The sequence below is a fragment of the Pelobates fuscus genome, chromosome 11, assembly GCF_036172605.1.
Source record: "Pelobates fuscus isolate aPelFus1 chromosome 11, aPelFus1.pri, whole genome shotgun sequence".
Taxonomy (NCBI): domain Eukaryota; kingdom Metazoa; phylum Chordata; class Amphibia; order Anura; family Pelobatidae; genus Pelobates; species Pelobates fuscus.
In genome coordinates, this window is record NC_086327.1 from 85,270,936 (window position 1) to 85,282,969 (window position 12,034).

At 45.6% G+C, this 12,034-nt stretch overlaps 1 protein-coding gene across 1 annotated transcript; it reads left to right on the plus strand.

Annotated features, from left to right (window-relative positions):
- The first annotated feature begins 10,803 nt into the window (after positions 1–10,803).
- On the plus strand, positions 10,804–11,748 carry LOC134576901 (olfactory receptor 5V1-like). The gene has a single exon (XM_063435578.1). The coding sequence runs from the start codon at positions 10,822–10,824 to the stop codon at positions 11,746–11,748; it is 927 nt and encodes a 308-aa protein (XP_063291648.1). The 5' UTR covers positions 10,804–10,821.
- Positions 11,749–12,034: the final 286 nt, after the last annotated feature.

Below are 12,034 nucleotides of genomic sequence, written 5' to 3' on the forward strand. Positions count from 1 at the left end.
GCATTTGAACCACAACCTACTGAAGAAGCACACCCAGTAGTCACCAGGCAACAGGCCCGCACCCAACAAAATAACGCACTGCCGGAGGTCCAGGTAAGAGATTCCTCCCCTTCCCTAGACTGTATCCCTTGGGCCCCCCCTGACGAGTTTGTAGCCGAGGTAGTCACTGACCCCACTTTACAGGTATACCGAGACAAGGTCACCTCTATCCAACCGGGGGCGGAGGGGGAAAGATTTGTATGGGACCGACAGTTATTATACCGGGAATCAAGTAAACAAATAGACGGGTCAGACCCCATTACCACAAGACAGCTGGTGGTACCTCAGAGGTACCGAACCGAATTACTCCGGATAGCGCACGATATTCCGCTATCCGGACATTTGGGGGTCAGCCGTACCAGATATCGATTGACCCAGAGTTTCTTTTGGCCAGGGATTAGCCAGGAGGTACGCAGGTACTGTAATACCTGCGACACGTGCCAGAGGGTAGGAAAGAGGGGGGATAAGCATAAGGCGAAGCTGCACCCCCTACCCATAATTGAGGAACCCTTTCATAGGGTTGCCGTAGATATTGTAGGTCCCTTCCGGAAACCTAGCCCCTCGGGCAAACGGTACATCCTGACTGTAGTGGACTATGCCACGCGCTACCCCGAGGCGGTAGCTTTAACTAATATACATGCAGAGACGGTGGCTGAGGCGCTGATGCAGGTTTTCTCCCGGATGGGGCTACCCAGGGAGATCATCTCGGATCAGGGCACTCAGTTCACGGCAGAGGTTACCCAACAACTCTGGAAGTTCTGTAAAATTAAGCCTATAATTAGTGCTCCGTACCACCCCCAGACTAATGGGCTCTGCGAACGGTTCAATGGCACCTTAAAGCAAATGCTCCGAACCTTCGCAGAGACTCACCGAGACTGGGAAAAATTCCTGCCGCACTTACTGTTTGCTTACAGGGAAGTGCCGCAGGAATCTACGGGATTTTCCCCTTTTGAGCTGCTATTCGGGAGGAGAGTAAGGGGACCCCTAGACTTGATTAGAGAGCACTGGGAGGGAGACCGTAGCGTGGACGGTACCCCTATTGTACCATATGTGTTGGCCCTCCGAGATCGCCTGGAAGCACTCACCAAGACGGTAAAGGAAAACCTACAGGCAGCTCAGACGCGGCAGCGCACCTGGTACGATAGAGGCGCCAGGGACCGCAGCTTTCAGGTCGGACAGAAAGTTTTAATTTTAAAACCTGTTCGACACGATAAGCTACAGGCCGCCTGGCAAGGTCCTTATAGAGTGGTAGAACAACGATGTGACACCACGTATATAATTGGCCACTGCGCAGGGAATGGGGGGCGACGCATGATCCATGTGAACATGCTGAAACCTTACCAGGAACGTTCAGAGGAGGTGACAGCGATCTGCGCCCCCACCTCTGAAGAGAGCGACAGCCTACCCCTCCCCGATCTGTTAGAAGACGGACAGCTGGCTGGGGATTTAGGAGCAGTTGTATTGGGGGATCGGTTGAGCCCACAGGAGCGTATCGAGGTACAACAGCTACTGCAGGAAAAGCAGGAAACCTTTTCTAATGTACCTGGATACACCCCTCTGGCTACCCACCGAGTAGACACCCCAGGTCAACTCCCCATGCGCCAGACCCCGTACCGCATCCCTGAAGCGGTCCGGGAGAATATGCGCAAAGAAATTGAGGAGATGATACAGTTAGGAGTGATTGAGCCCTCAGATAGTCCCTGGGCATCTCCAGTGGTCCTCGTACCAAAGCGGGACGGCACGACCCGCTTTTGCGTGGACTACAGGAGACTGAATGAGAAGACCGTATCCGACGCATACCCGATGCCTAGGATCGATGAGTTACTAGACCGGATGGCCAGGGGGCAATACCTTACCACGATTGATCTGTGCAAAGGGTATTGGCAGATTCCCCTGGCCCCGGACGCCATCCCCAAGTCCGCCTTTGTCACCCCATTCGGCCTGTACCAATTTAAGGTCATGCCGTTTGGGATGAAAAACGCGCCAGCTACCTTCCAGCGGATGGTGGACCGTCTCCTAGATGGGTTCCAAGACTATACCTGCGCATATCTCGATGATATTGCCATATTTAGCGATACCTGGCAGGAACACTTGGCCCATATAGGAGCGGTCCTAGACAGGATCAGGGAGGCTGGTTTGACCCTAAAGCCAGCTAAGTGTAGTATCGGGATGGCCGAGGTACAGTACCTGGGCCACCGAGTGGGCTGTGGTAAGCAGAAGCCGGAACCCGCCAAAGTAGAGGCGGTATCCCAGTGGCCTACCCCGACGACTAAAACCCAGGTGTTAGCCTTCTTAGGGACAGCAGGGTATTATCGGAAGTTTGTCCCCAATTATAGTGCCCTGGCCAAACCCCTCACTGACCTGACCCGTAAAAACCTTCCCCGCCAAGTAACCTGGACCCCGGAGTGTGAGCAGGCATTCCAAAACTTGAAAGATGCACTTGTTAATGCCCCTGTCTTGGCCGCTCCCAATCCAACTAAACGTTTTCTTGTCCACACAGACGCTTCTATGTTTGGATTGGGGGCAGTATTAAGCCAAGTCGGGGCCGATGGCGGAGAACATCCCGTGGCTTACATCAGTCGCAAACTTTTACCCCGGGAAGTAAGCTACGCCGCCATCGAGAAGGAATGCCTGGCTGTGGTGTGGGCCTTGAAGAAATTGCAACCCTATTTGTATGGACAGGCTTTTTCGCTGCTCACGGATCACAACCCGTTAGTCTGGCTGAACCGGGTGGCGGGGGACAATGCCAGGCTGCTGCGCTGGAGTTTGGCGCTACAGCCTTTTGACTTTAACATTCAATACCGCCCGGGTAAGCAAAATGGAAACGCCGACGGGTTGTCGCGACAAACTGATCTGGAGAAATGATCCGTGAGCACCCCGGTCATCCCCAAGCCGATCCGTGGTGGATCAGACTGTGTATGCCGGCTTGTGGGCAAGGGGGAGCAGTGTAGCGGAATGCAGTAAGCCTGTCCTGCAAAATGCCTGTGTGACTGTGTCCGTATAATTTTTCCCTATGTTAAAATTGCTGTTCGTCTGTTTATTATGTGAATTATATGTTATTCGGTAGTTTCCATCCGTACTACATACGTATGGAAACTACCGAACGGAGGGGCCACCCCGGAGAGAAGTGTGCCAGCAATTAAGGCTCACATTCTTTCCCAAACCACAAGTTAACCGGCATTAACCTTGTGTCTGGGTGGCCGCCATTCGGCATGCGTACACGTGGCGGCGGCCATCTTACGCATGAAAATCCCAGCGGTGTTTGGTCGTCGAGTGCCTGGAACTCAAATCGGACACTCAGACAACCAAACACCGCTGAGACCTCCAGAGCTCCGTAACTGCCGAACGGAGAGACATAACGAATCCCCATTCGGTAGTAATAAAGTACCGAATGAGGGAATCACTATCTAGGCGAATGTAAATGTGGATGGCAACTGTAAATGTCTATTTTAACTACTGAACGGAGACCGACCGCAGGGCCCATTCTCATGGAACCCTTTTCGGATACCAACTCGTGTGCGGTCGGTCAAACTTCACTTGCCGGTAACTGCCGAACCCCTGGTCCGATCTGGGTGAATTTTGGATATTATATTCACCCAGATCAGGGCTACCCAGCGGTACCCTGATATTAAAGCTATATGATATTTTAGAGGTACATCCAAGTTTGGGGTAAACTACTGTACAACTTAAGGGGATTATGACCCACTCTGAGGGGAGGAGATGTGTGGGAGGTAACAAGAATGTTATTGGTTACTATCATAATTGTTGTAGTTCCCTCCCTTGCATGGGAGCAGGCTTTATAAGAAACCCTGGAATAAACGATTGCTAGTTCTACTCCTGAAACTGTGTGTCGTCCAGTTATTGGGAGTGCTGTGGGGATATTGCTGTACCGTTTTACCTGCTGGAAACTCTGCTGTGGATTTACTAATGACTTGTTCCTGAGCCTTCCTTGGATCTAAAGTGGAGAATAGCTGCGAGAAATCAGCTCTCCGCTACAGTGATGATATGGGCCGCTAGGAATTCAGGCGGCAAAGTGACTTGCATTGTGGCGAAGTTGAGGGCTTGCGCTATGTAGGGACTTATAGTGGTTTTGAAGATGGCGTAGTACAGATTTGTGAGGCCAACTGGGCCTGGGGCTTTCCCTTTCGGCATGGATTCAATAAGTCGTGTTACCTCTTGGGGTGTGATAGGGTCTGTGAGGTGGGCTATTTGGTGATCTTGGAGCTTGGGCAAATCGATCTTGATCAAGTATTGCCTTATTGTGGCTTGCGTCGGTTGCGCAACTGAGCTATTGTCCTTCAGATTGTAGAGGGAGCTATAGTAGCTTGCAAATTCTTTGCAGATTGGGCTGTGACATTGTTTAGGCCCGAGGAGGTCAGAAGTTAGGTGATTCTAGTTTGGGCTTGTCTGCCCCTAAGTCTGTGGGCCAGTGCTTTACTAGCTCTGTTCCCCAGAACAAAAGTTGTGGCTTTTAATTTTTTGCTTGCTTAGCTTGCTTTTTGGAAACTAGTGGCGTTAATGTGCCTTTGTCATTCGGTTATCTCATCTTATGTGATTTGGAGGGGGTGAGTTGGTTGGCTCTATGGAAGTCGTGCAATTTTTTTAGATTCTGGATGTGTGCGGTGTGATATTTTTTCTTGAGGCTCTATTGATCAGCAGCCCTCTAATTACCGGTTTGTGGGCCAGCCATAGGGTCATGGGGGAAATGTCTGGGGTGTTGTTAGTTTTGAGGTAGGCTTGCAGGTCCTGCTGTAAAGTTTGGACAAACTGGGGTCATTTAGGAGTTGTTCGTTTAGTCTCCAGGGGCTGCGGTGTTTGTAGTTGTACTGGTCCGTAATTGTCACTGGGCTATGGTGGAGGTCCCTATGTCGCATGTTCTTGCTCTGTTCAGAAGTATTCCCCACAGTAGGAAGCCGTCTATCCTAGAATACGTGTTGTATACCTGTGAAAAGTAAGTGTATTCCTTGTCTTGCGGGTGCAGTGTTCGCCAGACATAGTAGAGTCCGAATGTGTGCAAGTGCTTGGTAAGGGATCTACATTGTTTGTGGAGTGTTTTGGCTCTGTGTGTCAAGTGTTTAGCAGTCGAGTCCATTAGAGGGTCTTGGAACTGGTGGAAGTCTCCGCAGAAGATTGTAGTGCCTGTCTGCAGATGTGTTGTGAGTGTCAGTAGGTTGCGGAGGTAGCCTACTTGGTTTACATTGGGTAGATAAATATTGATAATAGTGTAGGTGGAGTTGTTTATGGTGCAAATCAGGATAAGGTACCTGCCTTGTGGGTCATATTTCACCGTTATTTCCTCATATGCCAAATGGCGGCTGAGGAGGATGGAGACCCCCTTGCTTTTTGTAGGTGCCTTGGCGTGGTATTGGTGGGAGTAAGGTGTTTTCCCTAATACAGGGTTGGAGTTTTTTTGAAAGTGCGTTTCCTGCAGGCAAACTATGTCGACCTGTGAGGTTTTGAGTACTCTGAGTAGGGTGTGGCTTTTGTGCGGCTTATATTGTGTGTATATTTTCATGTTATGTACAGTTTGGGGCTTCGTGCTGGTCTGGTGCCATCAGCTATCACTGGTGAGTGCAGATGCCATGGTGGCATGGAGGCATCGTGTTGGGGAAGGTGGTGCGGCGTGCACTGAAGATACACCTGCTGTGGTGGGTCGAGGAACCTTAATACTCAGTTACTAATAGTTATTGTGCTTGCAGAGAGGAAATAACACAGTGGCATTGTCACATTATTATGTAAAACACATTCGAGGCATTATGTTTAGATTGACATACCAACATAAAACAAAACTTAAAAAACATTAACTTGAAACCATAAGTGAACACCACTGTTAAAGTGTTCATGTAACCTGAATCGAAGGTAGTAATTTAACCTTCTTGGGTAGGGAGTAGGTGGGCGAGTCGAAACAGACTGAGCTCAGGTCTGGTCGGCACTGAGAGTCTGAACTGTCTCGTAGTTGGCACTATTAATCTTGGGGTTCCCTGGAACTCGGGACCCGTTTAAGCTACCAGTAGGGGAGGGTGTCACCCCGTGTCCTGGTGTCTCCCTGTCCTAATTGTGGATTGACTTCGTGCCCTGGGTACATGAAGTATACAACATGGATTCGTACTTGTTTTTTTGAATGCCCGGGCTATGTGGGCTGGACTGCGGTATCCACTAAGTCCCTGAGTCTGAATTTGCTGGTTTAGGATACTGGTGTTTTTTGTTTTTTTGGCTACAATATTTACAGCTATTTGAAGTGGCAGGACTGGACCTGGGGGGGTATGCCCTTATCTCGTCTCCTCTTTTTTCCCCACATGAGCGTTGCCATCTCCCCTCACCCCCGGCCCGGTCCGCAATTGTCAGAAGAGAGGGGGTGGTCCGCTCGACCTCCTCAGTTAGCATCTGGTGCGACTTGCACCTGGACCTCCTGCCACCAGGGAATGTCCCTTATCTGGGGGCCTGACATTGGTTTTGGCCTTCACGGTCACGGAGACCAGGTTCCCCGGTCCCAGGTTTATGGCTAGGTGGCCACATTTTCCCCCATCCTGTCCCAATCCCACCACATGTTTAGTATATCAGACCCCTAAGTAAGGATACAGGTAGAGAGGTGCCGGATGGTACACATTGTCTAGCTTGGCCAGAGCTCTTTATGCATGTCCCTATATGTTTGTACCGAGTGCTAAAAAGTACATTAGTGGGGTGCACTTCATAACTGAGAGTCAAATAGAAGCGTAAAATACTGCTGTCACATTGCAGTTTTAAAACTTATAACTTATAAAAAGTACATTAGTGGGGTGCACTTCATATCTGAGAGTCAAATCGAAGCGTCTAATAGTGTGCTTACAGCGCAGTTGTAAAAATTCTAATTTTCTGGATGCTAATCTGCTAAATAGTACATTTTGGGGCGTGCACTTCATATCTGAGAGTCAAATATAAGCGTCTAATAGTGTACTTACAGCGCAGTTGTAAAAATTCTTATTTTCTGGGTGCTAATCTGCTAAATAGTACATTTTGGGGCCTCCTCTTCATATCTGAGAGTCAAATAGAAGCATCTAATAGTGTGCTTACAGCGCAGTTGTAAAAATTCAAATTTTCTGGGAGCTAATCTGCTAATTTGTAAATTTTGGGGCATGCACGTCATATCTGAGAGTCAAATAGAACCGTCTAATAGTGTGCTTACAGCGCAGTTGTAAAAATTCTAATTTTCTGGGTGCTAATCTGCCAAATAGTACATTTTGGGGCGTGCACTTCATATCTGAGAGTCAAATAGAAGCGAACAGGATGTGACATTCACTGTAGCGGCTGTGCGCGCTTTCGGCGTTCTCACCCTGCTGCTGCTCGCCTGTCTGCGCTGCAGCGTAACATTGGCCTTCCTGCTCACTGCCTCATATGCGACGTGCCCACAAGGTGGAACTCCACCTTGCACATGCTGGAGAGACTGTTTGAGCAGCAGCAGGCGATAGTGGAGTTTCAGCTGCAGCACGCACGGGTCAGTGGCTGTGCACCAGACTTCCCTCCAATTTATCAGAGTTACAGGATTTCAAGTGGACTCATTACAATTACAGGGCCTCTAAAGAGTCCTGTATTGTTATTTGTCGTCACTACCTTCCAGCGTCTGGAGTGGGTCATTTGCGCGCCTGCTGCATTCCTTGCATGTGGTAACCATTTGTCAGGGTCTCTGTACGGAATCAAACCCTGATTCCCCATTACCCATGGTCACCATGGTAGGCGCAGTCAATGGCATTGAAAGTTGATATGGATTGACATACGAATGCGTCGTCGCCTTCTCGTTGAGGAGCACATTGAAAAAGTGCTCTAGCATGACGAGCTGGGTGATCTCCTCCGGGAACTTGGCTTGATGGGAGTTGAGCCAGTTCTGGGTGGCCCTTCTGATGCCACGGTGTATACCAAGATATATCAGAGCTGCTGCAGAAAGTGCGGGACGTCTGTGCACGCTTTTGGTGTTCTCACCCTGCTGCTGCTCGCCTGTCTGTGCTGCAGTGTAACTTGGGCCTTCCTGTTCACCGCCTCAAGAGACTGTGCGAGCAGCAGCAGGCAATAGTGGAGTTTCAGATGCAGCATGCACGGGTCAGTTGCTCTGCGGAACAGTTTTCTTTTTTGTATGTCCCAATATTTTGGGGGCTACTCCAATAAAAATGAAAAATCTATATATATAAACAGTGTTGGCTTCCTCCTCCTCCTTCACCACCGCTTCCACCGTCCCCGCCTCCTCAACCTATGGGTCAGTCACTTAGTATAAACTATGTACACAATAGCAGAGGCTTGTGAAGGCCTTTTCTCCATGCATCAAGAGTTGAGCATTTATCCATGCATCAGGACTGCAAGAAATGCACTGCAGGCCGCAAATGTTTCTTTTTTTGTATGTCCCAATATTTTAGGGGCTCCCCCAATTAAAATAAAATATATATATATATATATATAAACAGTGTTGGCTTCCTCCTCCTCCTCCACCGCCGCTTCCACTGTCACCGCCTCCTCAACCTATGGGTCAGTCACTTAGTATAAACTATGTACACAATAGCAGAGGCTTGTGAAGACCTTTTCTCCATGCATCAGGAGTTGAGCATTTCTCCATGCATCAGGACTGCAAGAAATGCAGCGCAGGCTGCAAATGTTTCTTTTTTTTTTGTATGTCCCATTATTTTGGGGGCTACCCCAATTAAAATAAAATATATATATATATATATATATATAAACAGTGTTGGCTACCTCCTCATTCTCCACCGCTGCTTCCACCTACACCGCCACGGTCACCGCCTCCTCAACCTAAGGGTCACTTAGTATAAACTATGTACACAATAGCAGAGAGGCCTTTTCTCCATGCATCAGGAGTTGAGCTCAGTTTAAACAATGAAAGAGAATACCCTGCCTCCAACCCTCTCTCAAATGGATAATTCTGGTAAACCTCCAGACAGCCATGCTTTAGATTTTGATTTATGTTCTTCCAAAGCTAAAATCAAAGATTCCATCTAGTGCTATTTCATGGCTCAGCTGTATTTTTATTTTTTATGTTATTTTAAGTGATTTCCCCATTTGCAGGGCACTTGTCCTACTCTTACCCCCATTTTACTTCCTTTTGCAGCCCTCTAGCCCTTTCCATGAGTTTTTTAGAGGCATTTTTGTGGCCAAAAGTAAGGGTCCCCATTGACTTCAATGGGGTTCAAGTTTGGGTTAAGTTCGATCACGAACCCGGACTTTTTTTCAAAGTTCGGCCGAACCCGCCGGACCCGAACATCTAGGTGTCCGCTCAACTCTACCGCTGGGCTCTGGTTCCTTGTGTGTCTTCGCAGTGTGACTCCAAGATGATCCCTGCTATATCCCATGTTCAGCTTCATTGCATGCAGCTTAGGTTTTTAAATTCTTCTATGTATTGGAGGCTGTGTTTCCAGTCTCTTCGACATTTGATTGGATTGTTTCCTGTGAAAAGCCTCTAGTGTTGAATCGTATGTCCTGGACTGTTTATTTTTACTCTATTTGTTTGCCGTTATTGATTATTGTTTATGGCCAAAGAAAGAGGAAAGTCTGGGGGTGGTGCTTATGGTTCTGCTAGGACCTGAATAGGGATTGGCTGGGATCACTTTTTCTATTCTGTTTATTCTTTGCTGCTATTGGTGGACAGTAAAGGAAGCAATACTTGCCTCTGTGTCTTTTAGAAAATCATGGCTTTCCATCATGAAACAGTAAAATCATGTAAAAACCTAAGTTATATTTTTCAATTCTATGTGAGCTACCTATTTTTCTGTTTTAAAACGACATAAACACTTTATTGAATTTATTTTATTCTCTTGTTGTTACGGAATCTCCTGACTTGAGTAAATTCTCTAAGGACTTTAAGATGGTTGGAGCATATCTTTATAAACAGGAGAACGCCTTATCTTAGCAGAGAATATGTATCTAGCTAAGAGATATGAATGAAAACTTTTATGTCAAAGGTATATTTTTTGTAGTCATGCCTCATATTTTAACATCAAGAACTATGCATTTCCATTCAAGTGGTATAACTGCGACATAGAATAAGTGTATTTTCTTTTACAGCAAGAATGGAAAAAAAATATAAGGTTAGTGTGATATAGCATTTAAAAATGTATTGTGCATGCCATGTGTGCTTTCTGTACTATAGATTCTAACCCTCAGACCCCAATACGACACATGGATGCTTAATACAGGGCTCAATATTCAAGTCCTAAAAGTTACTCATCTACCTGGCACACTCACAGATGTACATTTTCTTTTTCCAATGGCTAGTAGGCTAGTGCAGACCTGTATTACATATACAGAATACTTGTGAGACTATTTTTTTTTTCCAAAATAAAACATTGTTGTAAATAATTAAAAAACAGAAAAGTCAACTTTAAAAAAAACACGTCACTGCAACTAATTTACAACTTAGTAATATTATCCTGACATTTTTATTCTCTATTACGTCCAACACAATTCACAGTTTAGTGATGAAATATACAAATAACAATGTAGCTTGTGCACGTTGTAAATTTAATGTGTGAGAAATGTCCATAAATATTTCAGATGTTTTTGCAGAGTTGTAGGAGTTTTATGATCTTGGAAATCTGTTCTCACCAGAGTTGGTGACATCTCAATCATTTGAAAAGTTATAGAAAACTTGGACGAGACTCCCAGGCACATAGGGGATTTGTCTATCAGCAAAATATTTGCAATATCCATTATCTATTGAGCAACCTATTGTTCTTTACCTGTTGATAACTAAACCACAGTCCCATTAACCCTAAGTCAATAAAATGCAGTTGTATTATTTCTAATTTGATGGCTGTGGAAAATCAAAGTATCACAAGTGATTTTATCCTTCTAGGATTTCCAGAGGGACGTGTGTTGCTGTCGATTTTGATAGCTTTGACCTATTTAACAATTTTAATGGGAAATTTTGCCATCATTAGCATTATTCGGATTGATTGCCATCTTCAGACACCAATGTATTTCTTTCTCAGTTTTCTTTCTTTATTAGACATAGGTTACTCTACAGTTACTCTTCCTGCCATGTTCTTCAATTCTGTAACATACAATAGGAGAATTTCTTTCAGCAGGTGTTTTGTTCAGCTATACTTCTTTATCTGCTTTGGGGGGTCAGAGAGCCTTTTGCTAACAGCTATGGCCTATGATCGATATGTGGCAATATGTAACCCTCTGCGATATTTAGTTATTATGAACAAGAAATTCTGCTCTTATCTTGTTCTGGGATGTTACTCCAGTGGATTCATGAACTCAGCTTTTCATACTTCAGTGACGTCTACTGTCAACTTTTGTGAAGTCAGAAACTTGAACCATTTCTTTTGTGATATTCCCCCACTGCTAGAAGTTTCTTGTACAGATACACGGACCAGCAAGATGTTATTGTATATTTTCAGTGTTTTCATGGGAATAGCTCCATTTATGTTTGTCACAATATCTTACATACGTATCATTACAACGATCCTGAAGATACCATCTTCTGCAGGAAGGCAGAAAGCCTTCTCAACTTGTTTCTCTCATCTCATTGTTGTTACAGTTTTCTTTTCAACAGGTGTTCTAAGTTATATAGCTCCTACTCATATAGATACTTTTGATATTATGATATTGTCATCCATGCTATACTGTGTTCTGACACCTCTGCTCAATCCAGTTATCTATTGTTTGAGAAACAAGGAGGTTAAAAGGGCATTCAACAAAGTCTTTTCTAAAAACATAATTTTCTAAACACTGGTTTATATGCAAAATAACCTGCATTTGTTGAAAATTAAAATATACTTTTTAGCATGTTTGAAATAGGAATCCATTATACATCCAAATCCAAATAGGTATATTCTACCCTGATCTTATACATATGGAGGAAGAAAGCAAGTAGAGCTAAGTTTACTATACTGCAACATCTTAGGTCTAATTGAGTAGTGGGAATTCCTGACTTTAAGAAATATTACTACGCCACCATGTCCTTTGTGGTTACGTTTAATTTAGAAATGCAATGTCCTAGTTGGTTGGAAAT

Coding starts and splice junctions, on each gene's coding strand:
- LOC134576901 (XM_063435578.1), top strand. CDS start 10,822: ATGGCTGTGGAAAATCAAAGTATCACAAGTGATTTTATCCTTCTAGGA.